Genomic DNA, 17,922 nt, shown 5'->3' with positions numbered 1-17,922 from the left:
CCAAATGTCAGTGCTCTTTCTCACCCACACCTTCCTCCCATCTAATCTTCCCTGCTTCCCTTCTCCTGGCTTGTCCTGTTGCACCTTTCCAGGTGAAAGAGGTCCATGGATCCTACAACCCTCCTTGCTCCCCCTCTCCCTTTGCATCCCCTCCAGTGTGCAGTGAAAACCAGTGACAGGTAGAGCTGAGCCTGGTTTTGTAATGTAAACAGTTATTTACAGTTTTGCTAAAATTTCATGGAAGATGACATTTTTAGGTCACCTCGCTGAAGCAAATGAAATGATTAACATGTTTGCATTAGGTTTCATAAAAAAAAGTATCACTCTTGCCCTGTGTGGTGCTCAGTTCCTCAGGTTCTGAGACCTGACGCGGTACCCTGAAAGCTAAGGCAGTTTCCCACCAGGGTTAGCAAGAGCAGGGTCTGGTTTCCTAACACAAGGCAGCTGGGATGGATGTCTTTTGCTGTGTCCAGCAGCCTCAGACACCAGACTGTGTCATCCTGGTGCTCCATCAGTAGTAATGATGGGGCTGATCTGGGGTTTTAAGGGGAAATATCCTCTCCCCAACACTGAAAGTACAATGGCAGCCTTCCCCATTCTGCCTTTAAAAGCTTTTAAATCATGGAGCACACCTAAATACACAATTGGGACCTGTATTGCAGCTTGTAAATACTAAAAGGTGGGGAGTAAAATGTAATGGCTCTGTTCTTCCCTAAATAAGTGATGGTAAATGACTGTAAAGTGAGCTCCTGAGCTTGTGTGTGCAGGGGGGAATTTAGTCCCATGGTGAACAGGACTGAGTCAGAATAATACTGAGGTTTCCTGGATACCCCTGGTTAAAGCTGCACCAGAAACAAGGGAACAAGCCAGGAGGATCAGTGTTTCAGCCACCGCTCATAAATGTCTGTGTGTCACAAGCTGGGACGCAATTTGTTCTCCGCCGTGCTTGCTTCTAGGGTGAAAATAGCCAGCGCTACAGACTGTCCATCAGTGTGACTCACTTTTGGGACAGACTGTCTGGGGGAAGTGGACGGGGAGGTGTGTGAAATTTGAGGACCTTTTCCCTGCTGGGCTATGGGTACACAAAGACCTGGACCCACAGCACACACCTGCCACCCATGGTCATGTTTGTCCCTCTTGGTCCAGGAGCACTGGGATGGAGACACCTGCGTCTAGCGCTGCAGACGCCCACAGCCTGGCAGGTCCTGCGAGGTACCGCATGGCGCTGGGCTCAGTCCAGCTCCCAGAGAGGAGCGGCACCTCCACGGCTGGCACTAGCCAGCCTGCCCAGAAAGTCCAAGGGCTGCCGAGTCCGTGCTCCCCCTCCTGCCCGGATGGGCTCGAGGAAGCCGGCCCTGGGCTGAGCGGGACATCAGCCCGCAGCAGAGGCTGTCTTGCAGCTACCCCCATCGCCAGCCTCGCTTTCTAAAACAGGTGGCAGAGAGGCAGAAACCTGAGCAGTGAAACAGTGGCAGCTGGTTGCCAACAGAGCTGCATCCCCTGACTGTGGACTAGCATGGGTCCTCTGGCGTCTAGTAAGAGTTGTGCTCATCTAATTTTTCCTTCAGCAGCGATATTAGGCACCTCTTATCTACCCAGCTGTATCTTTCCACAAAAAAAAAAAAAAAGTAGGACCCAAGTATTTGAAACTGTTACATCCCTCTCAAGCTCTGTTCACATCAGCCAAGAATTATTAGAGGGGAAAACAGATGGAGGCAGCGTGATTACCCAAGCCAAACCAGGTGCTGCTGCTGTGCCATGCCGTGCCTGTGGGAGGAGGGGAGCCTCGCTGATGCTGTCTCTCTTTTTCAGGGGGAGTTGCTGAGCCCGTGTCGATGCGATGGATCGGTGAAGTGCACGCACCAGCCATGTCTGATCAAATGGATTAGCGAGAGAGGCTGCTGGAGCTGTGAGCTGTGTTACTACAAGTATCACGTCATTGCCATAAGCACAAAGAACCCTCTGCAGGTAAAGGTACTAGAGACATTTCAAAGTCTATTTATTCTTGTTTCTGTTTTTGTTTCTGGGAGCAAGTGGATTTTACCCACGTGGGTTTTTCTTTCCGGCGCACAGTGATCCGTGTATCTGAGACACTTAGAAAGAGTTGTTGGGGTCTGGTCCAAAGAGGCCCCATGTTCTGCTCGGTGGTACCGGAGGTATCCCTCAGGAGCCCGCTCTTTCTGTGCTTTGACAATTCCCACGCTCACTGTTGCCTCCTGTTTAAAATGCCAGTGTGACCACAATAGTGCTGTATCACCTCACAGTCCTTCAAATGTGTTCATCCACTGGAGACCGCAGGTATGCCACTGTCCCCAGAGACAGATGGGGACGGAGCAGTTACAGGATTTGCTACAACAGAGCACACAGTCTGTGACAGAGCAGTATCTTGAGACTCCGCATGTCTATAGTTGTGCCATTAACCGCAACCCCCTCCTACTGAGCCTCTTCTGTGTTGGCATGAGGGGTGAGGGAGGTGGATGGAGGGCTCTTACAGCTCTCCTCTCTGATCCTGCCACCCTTTTCACTTTACTGCTCCCCCGTGATCAAATATAGCCTGGCATGGCAGACGGGGTGTTGTCTGTGGTGATCTGGTCTCTCCAACCCTGATTCTCAGTGGACATTTTGCAGGTGTACACGCAACAGGTAAAGCACATGTTGATGTAAGTGACTGTGAAAGGCATCAGAGGACCCGCCTTCTTCCTCTTCCAAGTTCAAAAGCACGGTGCTTCAATAAGCCCTACTGCTGGCTGGTAATTTAAAATCAAGATGCAGAATGGGGAAAACTGTGGCTGTTAAAAAATGGGATAAGTTATACTTAATAGTTATTGAGGGGCAACACCTGAAGATGGACTAATTGGTACTACTAATTGCTGAGCACCATTAGTGCCGTGGATGTAAGGAAGCACATTAGATCCAGGCAGTACTGCTTAATTAGCATCATCTGGACTGGAGAGACATTACAGCAGCATGCTGTGGTTTAGAGACTAAGGCAATGTCTGTAAGGATGTTGGTCTGTCCAGCACCTGATGGAAGGCTTTTGGTCTCTACTGGTCGGTCTGCTCTCTAATACGAGGCAGAGACTTTGCTAGCATGGGGGCAGGTGGAATGCAAAGTCCTGCTCTCTCCTCCAAACTGCAGTCTCTGTGTGTCTATTTCCAGGTCACTAACAACAGTGAGGAAACAGGGACAGCCCTTTAGGACTCCAGACTTAAACAAAGTAGTGAAATTAGTGGGGCATCATGGGGAAATTCTGCTGGGGGGAAGAAAAAATCCTGCCTGCTCTCTGCAAGTCCCTGCAGCTTCGGATTCAATTTTCCATGTGCCGTGGGCTGGAGAGATCAGTAGTTGCATCCCAAGGTTTCATCCCAGACCCAGGGTGTTTTAATTTCTTGGCTCTAGTAACTCAGAGCAGATTGAAGCACAGGAGGGGAGATGTGGACAAAGCAGTGTTTGTTTATTTCTGGAAAGCTGGTCCATGAGTGCCCTAATGCTTCCTGTGCCTCAGATGGGGGGTGCGATGCTGAGCAGCGTTGGGGGTTTGTGGGTGCAGGTTTACAAGCGTGCATATAGCCAGCACTGCCTTCAGGGAATGACCTCCAAATGCTCTATGCCTTCAGGTGGCTCAGAGCAACGGGTCAGTGACTTTCCTCATGCTCCTCACTCGGCTAAAATTTATTGGAGCTATTCACAAGCAAGCTCCCCTCCCACACACGCATTCAGAAGCCTGCGCAAAGGACTGCTCTTTTGGGGCTCTTTTTGTTAGAAAGCGGCCTGATCTGCCGGCCTTTGCCACGAACACAAAAACTGAGTGGCAGGAGCAACTGAGTTAGAGAGCTCAGCTCCGGGAGTGAAGGTCCCAGAGGACCGTGCAGACCCCGGGCTCGGAGGCTTCACATCACTGGTATAGACTTCACAGCGCTTCTCACAGAAGCACAGGGAGATTTGGAGGGTAGGAAGAAGCAACTAGAGTGAAAAGTCACTTGGTCTGGAATAAATGCGGCGTGCGTGGAGTTACAGATCCATGCCCGGGCACCCTCTCTTGTGCCAGCACAAAGGCACTTCTGGGAAGCAGATGCCACACTAGCATTAGCATGTGAAATCCCATGGGAAGTGGCTGATGTACCAGGCCTGGACTTCCCACAAGGACTAAGGGCTCAGCCCCCCTACCCCATCACCACTCACACCACCGGGGTTTCCCTATTTCCTCCGTGGCTCTTGCCGTCCTCCAGCACTGGGAAAGGGAGGCAGAGGACCAAAGGGCTGCAGTGCCCTGACATAGTGTGCCATAACAATGTGCCAAAGGATGTGCAGGTGGGAAGAGCATCCTTTCTGCTCGGTCTTCACCCCACACGTGGACAGCAGGAGCCACACAGCATGTCTCTAAGTAAAGCAATAGTCCCTGGCCTTTCTTCTCAGGGTCTGCTGCCACTTCTGCCCAGCTTTATTCTTAGAAGGAAGCTCTGAATTTCTTAAGCAGAGGATTTGGAGGGCAAATGCTGTAGGAAATCATGGTCGTCTGTTTATTCCAGACCAACCGTAATACTGGCAAGGACCACACAAACCTCACCTCCTTGTCAAATGAAACCTGTTTGGGTGATGCTCTGAGCCTGGCTAGATTTTAACCAGCAACATGTCCTACCTATCCCCTGTGTCCTCTCATGTGACAGACCACTGGAAAGCCAAACCCAGGCAGCTGGCAGGCCCTGGGCTCCCTGAACCAATTGGTCCAAGCAGAGCAGCACACCCAGCACCCACATGTTCCCCAGCATCTGCATGTTTCTCTGCCCATTTTGACATCTGCTGCACATTTTTTGGAGCGCCTAGGAGCACAGCACGGGCCAGATGTGCATGGAGACTCGTGGTGTGGGCGGAGTAGTTACAGCCAGGGGAACACGGTTCATGTATAATTAACACAGACTCCTTCCAGCCTCCAGTCTGTTATGATGTCTCTTACCAAAGAGACGCCTTTAGTCTGATATTTTGGCAGAATGAATCTCTATAAATTAACGCACCCCCCATCCCTGGATTGCAGGCATTTAAGAGAAAAGGTGTTAAAGCAGCAACACTACAAACCTGCTGAGACTGGGGGATTAAAGTTGTTGGACAACATGGCAAGTGTCCTGCCAAGCAACAGTCACACAGCAAATGAGCAAAAATATCCCCCCAGCTGTAAGCAACCAGAAGATCCAGAGCTTTTGTCCATCCATCCATCCATCCATCCATCCATCCATCCATCTATCCATCCATCCATCCATCCTCCTGCTCTCCAGTCTGCCAGTCACTGAGACAGGAGTCATGGGCATGGAGGCTTTAAATGCTCCTCTCCATTGCAATATTTGTGCAAAGCCCATGACTTTAAAAATGCCCTGAAGACTCAGGGTTCTGATAGCACTGCAGGTGCTCTGGTGCTGATACACAGTGGAGTAGGTACCCACCGTGATGGGACTCTGCAGTGGATCTCATCTATAAGCTCCTTTGTAGCCGCTCCTGAGCCTGGTTCACTCTGATGCTCTGATTTTAGCAAATACAACATCCATTTGAACCAGCCTTCCCAGACCCAGTCTGTGGTGTCAGGGAGTTCAACTCTGCTTTACAGCTGTTATCTCTGACTCTTAGTGTCTTGTGGGTTGTTTCAGCTCCAAAGATCCTCAGTTATCCAGTGCCGGGGTTGGGATCTGATCCTAGTTCTCCTCTGGCTCTATTTTGACTGTGGTGATGCTCTGTTAAGAGCTGATGAGCATTTGTTTGCATGGCCTCTTCATCAGAATTCCCACATCTGCAAGAAGTGGCTGAGGTCTGAGGGTGTTTAAACTTCAGCTTGAGCTCCTGAGCGAAAAACTTTGAGACAAGTTCACTGGGGTCTCCTGTTTGTCCCAACTTGCTGTTGTGTTGAGTATGAGCCTTGGCTGGTCCCTGCTGAGCTCCAGCTCCAGCTGCAGCCTGCAAGCAACGTGTGCAGTCACAGCAAGAGAGACTTCATGGCCTGTGCCTTATAACGGAGGCTTTCCAGGATAGCTTGAGTCTTACCAGATGCTCCAGCACACAGAGCAGAGGGGGTTTCCTCATGGCACATTTCCATTACACAGCCCTAGTGGACCTTCCTTCCTCCTTGCTTCCTTTCCAGTATCTGAATAAGCCACAGCATCTGTAAACACACAGTAGGGAAGCTACCACGGCGGTGGCATAAATTTGTTCGGTGAATTTATAAAAAGAAAAGCCATCCTCCAAAAGATAATTGATGAGGATGGCCAGGGCCTTAGGACAGGAGAGAGGGGAGAGCCAGACCTAAGCAGTGCTGGGAATGGTCCACTCCACCCGTCTAGGAAAAACCTCTGCTCACTTGTGATCCTGGGTCTGAAAATTAAATTGCTGACTAGCGCAGCTCAGGTTGTTAATGATACGTACTAAGGGGACGTGTCAGATACAGCAATAAAAATAAACCGAACTGCCTGAGGCAGGCATGGGGGAGCTCTCAGAGGAGTGTAGGAAGGCTTTTCCAGTGAGCAAGTCTTCTTAGCAAGCTGCTGCAGTAAGACAGAGATCTCTTCTGCAGGCAAATACCTGCCTGGGATCTGCTCATGCTGGTGCTTGGGAACATTTGGAGACCGCTGGTGCCAAAGAAAGGGAAATACGGATCAGGCCTTAAATACTATAGTAATGAGATTATTAATCAGTGTTACATTAGCAATGTGGGGGTTGCACTCACAAGCCTCAGAGCAGAAGCACTGAAGCAAACAGGGAAACAGGTTTGTCCCAAGTACAGCACGTAGGTTATCAAACAGTGCAAGAGAACAAATGTGACAGAACTGGCAGGCACCGATCCCAGCTTGGCCCCTGGCTAGGGCCATCACAAACGGTGGACCTGGGCTCCTAAGAAACCCTTGCTGAGACATCTGGGTCACAGAGCTTTGCAATTTTGGGAAATTGGAGAAACTTGGGGAAAATTAGTCCAAGAGAGCATGGTGTTTTGCACGTGCACATCTGCGTGGTATGCCAAAGAACTCAGCCAGGGGGGTGGTAGCAGAGGACGGACAGACAGCTCCTGAGTGAAGGAGGACATTTCTTCAGAATGGTCTGGAGCGCTGGAGCCCTTTTTCCAGCCCGGGTTGCAAGCCATCTGTCATGGCTTCAGCTGGGATAGAGTTAACTTTCTTACTAGCAGCTGGCATAGTGCTATGTTTTGGATTTGGGATGAAAATAGTGTTGGTAAAACACTGATGGTTTTGGTTGCTGCTAAGCAGTCAAGGCCTTTTCTGCTCTGCATACAGCTCCGCCAGCGAGCAGGCTGGAGGTGCACAAGGAGTTGGGAGGGGACCCAGCTGGGACAGCGGACCCCAACTGACCAAAGGGATATTCCATGCCATATGTCATGCTCAGTATATAAAGCTGGAGGAAGAAAAAGGAAGGGGAGGATGTTCAGAGTGATGGGATTTGTCTTCCCAAGTAACCGCTACGTGTGATGGGGCCCTGCTTTCCTGGGGATGGCTGAACACCTGTCTGCCCATGGGAAGTGGTGAATTAATTCCTTGTTTTGCTCTACTTGTACGCATGGCGTTTGCTTTACCTATTAAACTGCCTTTCTCTCAACCCACAAGTTTTTTCACTTTTACTTTTCTGATTCTCTTCCCCATCCCAGCCTGGGGAAGGGAGCGAGCGGCTCCGTGGTCCTAGTTGCCAGCTGGGGATAAACCACAACACCATCGCAGAGAGATGCTTGGGCGTGCTCTGAAGCCATCCTAAGCCCAGGGCTCACAAAGGTGCTCCTGTTATCCTGCAGGAGCCTTTAAAGCTTTCTGGCACCACAAAGTCCTTAGTTCTGCCCTGTTCAGTGCTGGCAGAGCATCTGTAGAGCTTTCTACCCACCTAAAGGTCACATTCCTGATTGGCAACCTGTGTGAGCTGATGGTTGTTAAAGGTGCACTTCAGTACAGCTCGGTGGCTACCTGGGACTCAGCAGTCATTATCAGCTGAGGAAAGAAAGGCTCGGTTTTAGGTGTCTCCCCACAAGGTGGGATTGCTTGACACTGTGACCTTGCTAGAGCTTGAACGTTTGAGCTGGAGATTTGGAGGGAGTGGGCTGTGTCTGCAGCCAGGGATTCAGACGAAGAGCTTTGGGGGTTTCAGACATGCTGGTAAAGGGTCTCTGCAAGCGTTGCTGAGACCTTTCTTTGCAGCTCTAGTGGTGACTCGAGGACAACAAGGTCACCCACCAAATCCTTGGTCTGCTGGCCATAATGATGGTGGAGTGGGGTTAGGAAAGCAGATGATTTTCTAAGGGCTGTTACGAAATCTGAGAGGTCCAATGCTGTGATTAAGGCAGGCTCCTGAGGCCAGCGGTGCAGGGACACATCCGGCCCAGCTCCTGCAGCTGAAATTCATCAGCACATTCCACCTCTGAACAGCTCTTGGACCCTTCTGTCTGTGCTGTCACTGGATAACATGCTTTATCTTCTGTCTCACCCCTTTTCTTCTCTCTCTGCAAACCTCATACCATAAGATGCGTAGCAAAATGGAATTAAAAGCTTGAAAATAATTACTCCAGTTATTGGTGGCTCAAGCTAGATGTGGGATGCTAAATTGCAGTTCTTAGGGTTGCCAGAGAGGAAATACAACATTTATTACTTACTTTCTTTTTTTTTTTTTCTTGAAAATATTAAATTCTTCTGCAAGCTGGTTATTTTCCCCAGTGTTCAGCTCTGACCCATTTACCTCCTTGCCAGAGGGTAATCACACCCCAGTGCCACCTCCTGAACAGAGTCAGGACTGCTGCTGCGTGTGTCTCTGTCACTTAGTGCCAGATGCCGGGGGAGAGTCTCCTACCCCCTGGCACGACTGATAGACTCCTGCCTCTTCATTATCGCCGCAGCAAGCTTCCCGGCAGCTGCTGCCAGCTGAGCAGCGTCAGGCAGCATCCCTGCCTGTGCTTCAGCCTTTCTGTTCCCAACCGAAGGGAGCGGGGTTTGAAGACTGCACTCGGGTGTAACTTCCCTGTGCTCTGAGCTCCGTCCCCTCTAACAGTGTATGCATACTGCACCTAAGCCTCCTTGTCTCTGCAAAGCAGTGGTGCTGCTTGTACGTGGCTGCTGGCTGTAGAAAACAGCTCCTTCTTCTTTTTCTGTCTTTAATTGCTACCTTGGAAGGACCTGTTGCCACCACAGGCCTTCCTGTGCGCCAGACAGATGGTGAGGAGCCAGTCCATTACCTCCTCGGGAGAGAGAAATGATGCAGAATGATTTGGCTGGCACAGGCGCACGCGGGTCAGCGCGAGGGACCTGCAGTCAAACCTTCACACGCAGCATCGGGCTGTGCACCGGGCTCCCTGCGCTCCCATCCCCTCCGCGTTTGCCATAGTCGGTGGAAGGGGAGAGGAGGTCTGGGGGAAGCTGCAGGGGTTAAAGTGCAACCCCACACACTTACCCAACTCCCCCCTGCCACGGGCCTCTAGTCCTGGAGCTGTGAGCTGATGGCATTGGTTGTGGATTTGTCCTGCGTCTGCTTATGTTGCTGTAGAGGATAAAGCTGAAGAGCTGAGGGGAAGGCAGCATAGCTGCTGATCCCACCCTCGGAACCCAGATTTTGGGATGACGGGTGCTGGGATGTCTGTTGCCCCCTCTTAACTCTGAGGGGGGGACTAACTCTTTGCTCTGTCTTATGAGGGGAGAGGAGTGACACAGCACTGCGTCTCCTGTGGACTCCAGCACCCCTTGACCCTCCGGTTGTGACTGGCACCACCAAGCTCCCAGCCCTCAGAGGAGGGCAGTTTGCTACCTCAGCTTCTTCATGGCACAAAGGGGCCACTGGTAGAGCTGGATTTGGTGGTGGCATGGAGCAGGATGGGCTATGGCAGAGTGGGAAGGGGCTGTTGAAGAGATCACTGAGTGTCCCCAGCGCTCGGTGTTCACCTTTGGCTGGGCCAGCTACTGGAGCGGAGGGCAGGAAGGAGACTTGGGTGAGCTGAGCACAGTCCTGCCTCAGCGGGGAATGGATTCTCCTCTGTTCACCAGCTTTATGGCCATCTACTTTGTGGCCAACTATGAAACAAGCTGGTACCACCCACCTCACTGATGCCGCACCTCCCTGACATATGATTTGAGGACTCTCTGCCCTTGCAGGACGTAAGCCAAGGAGCAAGGCTGGCAGAGGTAGACACTTCAGCTCACCTCTGAGCCAAGACAGGCAATCTTGTCCAGTTGCAACCCACAGACCTCAGCCTCAGGCTGAAGCTTTTGTCTGTTCCTCTCCAAAAACAGCCCTTTGCAGGGGAGCACATTCATTTCAGGAATTTGGTCATTTGACTGGTACCAATGCCGTGCATGCCTGTACCAGCACAAGTCACCTGTTGCTCTTCTTGCCCTTCAGCCAGGGTTCAAAGTCCTCCCTACCTCCTAAAAATCACTGGTAACTCCTGGCTGACCTGGTGATTAGAGGGACCCAGCAACTGAACTGCCTTCTTGCGCTGCAAAAGGATGGGACAAGGCTTGACAAGTGACCCTCATGTCCCAGGATATGTTTGATAAATGGGCAGGGTGCTGAGGGCTCGCCAGAGATGCCACCTCACAGGCACATTGGGCTGAATCCAGACTAAACATTTTCAATTCCTCTGAGTCCTCTATACCTGCAGGAGGCTGAAGTCCGCCTTTATTTATCCTTCTGCCAGTCCCACTGAGATTTCAAGGCCATGTATCTCACAGCTAAAGGTGGCCTATATACTTCGATGCCAGGAGAGACTGTCTCTCCCCGGCCTCTTTATGTGTTTGATTTCTGATTTGCAGGAGGGGCTATGGACCACGTCCCCACATCTTGTTAAAAAAAGCAATTTCCGCTCTTGGTTTTTGCAGGGCAGTTCTCTCAGCGGTGTAAATCTGAGTAGGGAGGTTTTATGCTGGATGACAGAGAGGAATCCAGGCTTAGGATATTTATACTGTAGCTTATACAAAGCTATTTGACATAGTGAATGGATTTGGGGGAGTTATTTCTATTTTTTTCTTCTTCTGAGGAAGAAGCATTGGCGTTTACCTTGGAACACAGCCTGAACGTGTCATCACCTAAAGGCAGGGTGTCCTGACCACAGCAACTTGTGTTGTTTGTAACAAGTTTTGTGGGATGTGCGTTGCTGCTGCGAGATCCTACCTAGTGCTGTGATCCTGTCAGATCTCACAAAGTGGCACAGAGCCAGCTCATGGGAGGCCTCCGAAGGAAAGCTTGGCTCTCTGAGATACTTCTTCTCATGGTAATAGGACGTCCTGGCCAAGGCTGCTGCCTGGCCTCTATCTCAGGCAGCAACTGAATGTCCTGGTTTGTGGTGGCCATCACAGACCTACGGTCACAGGGATGTTATTCTTGGTGTCTTGCCCCTGGTCCATCCTGCCCCCCTCAGGTCTCTCTGCTTTCCTGGTGAGATGTAGGATTCTTCCCCAATGCCTCTTCAGCAATGCTGTCAGGAAAAATGGGGCTATGCACTGTTCAACAGCTGCCATGCTCCACCCCAGATGCGGACCAGGTAAAAGCATCTGTGCTCATAGGTGCTCTTTAAAATCTCCAAAACCACCACGATGATGTAAAACAGTGATGTGCCCCAACTAACTAATCTCTTCTCTTTTTCCTTCCTCCCTCCCCCTTGTCCCCTCTCCTCTCCCCATTGCCTCCCCTTGCAGTGGCAGGCCATCTCTCTGACAGTCATTGAGAAGGTCCAGATAGCAGCAGCCATCCTGGGTTCCCTCTTCCTCATCGCCAGTATCTCGTGGCTCATCTGGTCGACCTTCAGTCCTTCAGCCAAATGGCAGCGCCAGGACCTGCTCTTCCAGATCTGCTATGGAATGTACGGCTTCATGGACATTGTCTGTATAGGTGGGTGATCGTATCTCACAGCACGGCCAAGGTCACCTGCTCGCTCACCCGCGGAGAGGAGAGGGAAATGGTGTGGAGAGCCAGCCAGTACAGCTCGGCTCAAATTGAGCCTCCGTGGCTTTCCCTCCTCTTTGCTTTCACAGCACCTTTTTTACAGTTCTCTGCTCTCCTGGGCAGCCCCAGAGTGCCTCCTTGGCTGGGCTGGCAGAGGGACCTGCAGCAACCCCAAAGAGAAACAACACTCTCTTCAGGGCAAGAAGAGGGTGGGGAGATCTGGGGGAGGCTGGGGAGTGTAAGGCTTTTGAGAAACTCCTCCCTTTCTGGAACAGCTAATTTAGGCACTGCCCCATGGTTGGGTATGGTAGGGTCTGTCCGCATGCAACTCCTTGGCTCTCCAGCTCCTGCTGGGCAGGGGTGGCTGCCTCTGCTTTGACGCATCCTGGAGCTGCCATTCCCAACCAGCCCAGGTCATGGCCCAGCCTGGGGTCCTTGTCAGGTTGCTGGTACAGAGCGGCTCTGAGGACGAAGCTGCCCCACACGGAGCAAGCCCAGACAGCAAAGCAGATACTGGCAGCCTGGCCCCAGCAGGGTGTCCCTGAGAGCTCGAGCTGTATCTCCAGTGCAGGTCTGCAGGATGAGGGAACGTAGCTGATGATATCTATGGGCAGAGGAACTCACCAGCCACCTCCGAACATGCTCCCGAGCAGTGTCCACCCAAGCACAGGCCACCAGATCCCATAAGTTCAGGTGACACCGCCAGGAAATAAAGAGGGTCGCAGAGAGCTCTTCATGTCTGGGTCCTTCCGTCACTGGTATAAAGGCAGAAGGAGCTTCCCAGAAACTCAGCAGGACAAGGCAGTCCTCTTGACTTGGTGGATATGTGTTTATGTGGGTAGAGCCACTCCAGAGGGAAGGAGCACAGCCCTCAGGAGCAGCAGGACAGACATTATCACAGAGCAGCAGTTGGTGAAATTTGGGTAAAACAAACCCAGCGGCAGGGACCCTCATTCAAACGGCTCTTGGCTTCAGCACCCTTCCAGCACAGGACTTGGGCCTGCCAAAACCCAGGCCAGATCTTCCCACTGTTGCCACCACTATGCTGACAACAATATGTGAGCTTGGTCTGTAGAGATCATCCTGCTCCTTCATGAGATGCTGGTGGAGCTACCATGTCTCCCCAGGAACAAAGGGTGGCAAAGGGTGTGGAAGAGAGACAGGCAGCCGCCACATGTCAGCACAATAGCCACTGGTGACATCCTTTTTGCTGGTAGAATTGGGAGTGGAAAAAAATGATCCCTGCATGTGTATGGTGTGCGTTTGTGTCGCCTTTTTGGCAGAGGACAGAAGTGGAGAGCCCTGGCCTGGGCAGACATCAGTAACGTGATTAACTGACTTTGATAAAGCTTTGGGAGCTGAGGGGAACTGATTAGCTCATCTGTCAATAGGAGCTAAATCCTCCCACACGGCGGAGAGCAAACTATGCCAGCCATGAACTGAAGGGCAACTGGGCAGACAGATTCAGATTTGAGGTTCTTCGCTTCTTTCTTACTAATTTTTTTAATGGTCTGGCCTCTATTTCTCTTTTGCTTAATGCCCTGAGCTAGGAGCTCTGAGTTTTTTAGGCCAAAGAGCAAGCGGCCATCCTGTTCCCAGGAACGTTTCAGAGTCGTGGCCTTGGCCAGCCCCTTGTCTCATGGTCCTCCCTGCACAGCTGCCGGTTCTGGTGGGTCAGGCATGCTGGCTTTCCCACAAACTCAAAACCAAGTGGGAAGCGTTACAGATGCAGTGAGTTAACGTGTGTCTATGTGGCTTCTCTTTGCCCAGCACCTCAGAGACTACCCAGAGATGTCTCCACTTGTGCTGTGTGCAGCACGTCTGCCCGTGCTGCCAGGCAGCCGACCCGTGCTCGACCAGGAGAGATGATATTCTGGACCATGTGAGCCTTTGTATACATTTCCCTAGAAAAGCTCATACGTGCGTGCAGCCAGCCCTCTGCCCCTGCCACGCTCCAGCGTAAAACTTGCTTGTATTGTGCATCAATACCCTTTGCAATCCCGGCTGCTGCTGCTGCCGCGTCTGCGGTGGAGGGGAAGGGAGCTCTGAGCAGTGCGAGCTGAGATCTGGTGTTCACTCTCCTCCCCGCCTCCTCCTCCTCCTCTTCTTTCTCTGCCCAGGTTGAACCAAGTGACAAATGAGGTCTTCACGGGGAGCTGTGACTCCCTGACTGTCCATCCTGTCAGGTCTCTGCTGAGTGACTTCTCTCCAGCCCTGCTGACTTCAGGGGGATGCACCAGCACTAGCCAAAAGGCTGGTCTGTCCCACAGAGAGGTCAGGCCAGGTCAGATCAGGTCAGCAGAAGGGGCTGATCAAAGGGAACTCTGTGACTGGGTTTAATTCCTCATTCAGTATAGCTTTGCTTGACTGTGATGGATGCAGCAATGCCAGCTCACTAGAAGACTTGCAGTGAGTTCCTTGCTGTGGAACAGCTTTCTCCCTCTCTTTATCCTTCTCCCAAACCTTGCAGCCTTGCGCAGCGTCTTTGATCACAGCCGGACAAAGCCAGCTCTGGAGATTCAGAGTTCTGCTCCTGACTGCCAGCATAGCCTGAAGCCTCTTGTTACTCCTCCCTGGGCTTTAGTTCCACTTCTGCAAGTTCAGGATAAAACCTCTCATGGATAATTGCAGTGACAACGGTTCTTGAAATACCAGGGTGCTGTCTGTGCATTTCGGTGTCTCCTCCTCCACAGTACAGCCCTTTTCCCCTTTTGCTTTCCAGCCTGTGGGTGGGTAGGAAAGATTTAGATACTAAGAAATGCTCAGCAGCGGGGAAAGAGCAGGACATTAAGTGCACTCCATTCTACCACACTTGTTTTTTTTCAGCTAATGTAACACACGCATTGTCCATGCATTGTTTGGTAACAGGCTGGGCAGCCTTTGCTTGCAAAATGTTATACTGTAGGTCCTACACTAATTATATGAATTCCAGTTGTTCCTTCCCCCAGGTTGACCCTGAGTTTTGCTTTCACTGGCAGAGGAGCAGAGGTTTGAAAGACAAGGTTTTTACTAAAAAGCAGATGTGCTGAAGCAGAGCTCCTCTGTAGTTCCTGACAGTTCCCACTTCAGTTGTCCTTGGATGTCCCGTGTCCATTAAGTAGCCAGTGACATTTGTCCAGGAGGCCAGTTTACGCACCATGTCACTGGAGGTGCTCAGCAGGACACTTCTTCTGGCATTGTAAAGTCTCAAAACTGGAGAAGACACCAAATCTGCAGAGATCCTGACTGTTGTCAGACAGGGAACACGCACCTAGTCAGCGACTGCCCAGCTGTTTTGTGTGACCTCCTCTCTACCAAGTCATTAAGGAATTTAGGTAGCAAGTTGCCAAGACACAGATATCTGTGGCAACTCACATGGGCAATCCCACAGCAGTACTGGTCTTTCCAACATGGAGTCAAAGGTGAGGGCACGAGTGCTCACTTGCACATATAGCTCCCTAAGCACAGATCATTTGGTTGTTGTTATCTTCGCTTGACCTGTACTTGATCTGAAACAGTCAGATCATCTCCAAACTGAGCTCTCAAAATGCAGCTGTTAACTCAGAGACTATTGATCCATGCATCAAAATCCAGGGGTCTTGGATTTGACCCTCAGCCACTCACATTCAGTAATACACTAGTTTTCTTTGGACTTTGCTGGATCTTAGCATGCTACCCCTTCGCCCACCATGGAAACAAAACTACAACCAAAGTAAAATGAATCTGCTCCTCACGACCAGCAGGACAGATGGTATGGCCCCAAGTACCAGACGCTACGTCCATCTGGGCAAGATGTGCAAGATGGTCTTTCAACATTGTTCTCCGGACAGATGGTATGGCCCCAAGTACCAGTACCCTTGCTCTCAGACATCTAACAGGAGGGCAGAAAGCACTGGAAAGGATTGCTTGGAATTCGTGGGAGTCTCCAGTACTGGATTTTTTTTAAGAACCTATTAGAAAACATATGTCAAGAGCAGGTTGCAGAGAGATGATCCCAGTTTGTGAATGAGGAACAAACTAAATGCTTCTTGATATCCAGTCAGCCCTAACGTCTTTGATTCTGATCTCTCTCTCTTTCATGTGTGCTATCTCTGGTCATGTCTGTAGGACAGATATGAGAGTTGGATTAAACTAGATACTGGTAAGGGTGCCAGCATAGGTATTGCTCTGCTATGAAGCCATCTACAACACAGACATTTGAGATCAGCAACCAGAAAGTGAATGAAAAGTGAGATGGCGACTGTTCATTTGATTAACTGCTCTCTCTGTGGGTCCATGAGAGGTAAATCCAGAAAGCTGGCATAGAGAGGGATTAGCAGAAATGCGGTTATCGAAATGCAGAGATAAATGGAGTGAGCCTTCACAGGCCTGAGTTACTGAGTAGGGAGAGCAGCAGCTGAGAGCTAGGCTGTAAATCCTGAGAGATACCTGCCTGTTAATTAAATGACAGTCCTTGGAGGGGGAAGGAGGGGTTTGCCTCTCTCTCTGTCAAGGTGCAATTAAGGAAAGTCAGCGCTTTCAGATTAAGGTGTCATTTGGGGTCAGGAGGACGGGAAACCATCTCCTGTTAAACAAGGAAGAACTCTGCCAGCTAATGAGAGCATGTCACAGTCTCGGCTCAGGCATCACCAGACCGGCTCCAGGGGGGTAGCGCCTCTCAGGAAGGCCATAAGCAGGCTGTGTGCGCAGGGCTGGCACTGCCACGGCTTGTGTGCGCCGTCCTGCTTGCATTTGCACAGGGGCGTCCCTGTGATTGGCGTGAGGAGGGCTTATCTCCAGCAATGCCAAAGCAATCCGACCTGCCTCTCCTTGGATCAGTGTCTGGCGGAGGCTGTTGCTTTGTCCGTGCCCACCCGGTCCTTGCTCTCTGACTCACCCTGCCTTGGTGCGCACTTTCGCAAGCAGTAAATCCTCAATGCTCTTTGAAGCTTTTCCCTGGCTTTCCTTGGCAGCCGGTCCCTGAGGGTATTTGCCTTCACAACAGTAACTGCACTGCAGCTCAATAGCAGGAGAGACAGGCAGAGCAGGACCATTCATCCTGCCAACGATTTCTGTTGGCACACCATGGCAATCCATTACAGATCAGGAAGCGTGTGCCCGCTGTTTTTTAATCCCAGCTGCCAGCAAGAATAATCAAAAGCATCCAGTACGTCTGACGGCATCTCAGCACAATCGTAGGTAATAGCATAAGAAATCAATAGCCAATTAAAACCGATCCACAGCATTTGATCTTTCATAGTGCAATGGGAACAGTAATTAATGGAGCGTCTTTGAGACAGTCGCAATTCAAACTTCCTGCCAAGATTAATGTGGTTTCATTTTAAATGAGCTTTGCTTCCTAGAGGAAATACCAGGCTGAGGTAGCCTCAGGGTATTTTCCAGCCAGGTCACTTGGGCCCTCAGCAGTCAAAGGATTTAGGAGTCAAAGTCCCAATAAAATAAAGAGAAACTGAGAAATTAAGTGTCTTCAGGGTCTTCATCTGTAAAAACCTGATTCTGAAAAGGATAGCAGATGTTTTCATTCAGGTCTGCATAGTCAAAGCAGGAAGAATTGCTACAGCAGTAGGGAATTGGCTCTGGGGAAGCACCAAGCCCATGCGTTGGCTTGATGACACCCTAAAGGCAGGGAACTTCAGCAGATGTCTGCAGAGGAGAAACCTGAGACCAGCCCAAACAGCAAATGTGCATGGCTTCAACGTACCTAGAAGAGACCCATGAGAGTACACAGAAGTCTTCCATGCCCGCCAGTTTAATGCACTGCTTGCCACGCTTTTCATGCACTTCTTGCCCAGCTTGCCTGCAAACTGGAGCTACCAGGAGCTAATGGGAATGATCAGATCCAGGCCCTATCATCAGATCAGGCAGTCAGGATAAAGTCAGGCAGCCGTTTTGCTCTATTTGCATTGTGAATCCTGGTTTGCATACCACAATGTGCATGCTTGAAAAATCACTGAGCAAATCACTGGTTTATCGGGTGCAAAGGGGGTGTGTGGAGACAGGAATGGTCCCCACAGGGTGAGTTGTGGGGCTTTTGATCCAGCT

At 50.8% G+C, this 17,922-nt stretch overlaps 1 protein-coding gene across 1 annotated transcript in view; it reads left to right on the top strand.

Moving 5' to 3' along the window:
* Positions 1 to 1,758: 1,758 nt before the first annotated feature.
* The window catches only part of MARCH4 (membrane-associated ring finger (C3HC4) 4, E3 ubiquitin protein ligase), a 30,704-nt gene continuing 14,540 nt past the window's right edge, over positions 1,759 to 17,922 (top strand). The window contains exons 1-2 of the mRNA XM_009887332.1: positions 1,759 to 1,968; positions 11,655 to 11,847. Of these exons, the coding sequence (XP_009885634.1) occupies positions 1,759 to 1,968; positions 11,655 to 11,847 (403 nt within the window). The remainder of the gene's footprint in view (positions 1,969 to 11,654; positions 11,848 to 17,922) is intronic.

The sequence above is a fragment of the Charadrius vociferus genome, unplaced genomic scaffold (assembly GCF_000708025.1).
Source record: "Charadrius vociferus isolate BGI_N301 unplaced genomic scaffold, ASM70802v2 scaffold385, whole genome shotgun sequence".
NCBI classification, from domain to species: domain Eukaryota; kingdom Metazoa; phylum Chordata; class Aves; order Charadriiformes; family Charadriidae; genus Charadrius; species Charadrius vociferus.
Note: the sequence above shows the minus strand (reverse complement) of the source record. Positions and strands in the feature narration are given on the sequence as shown.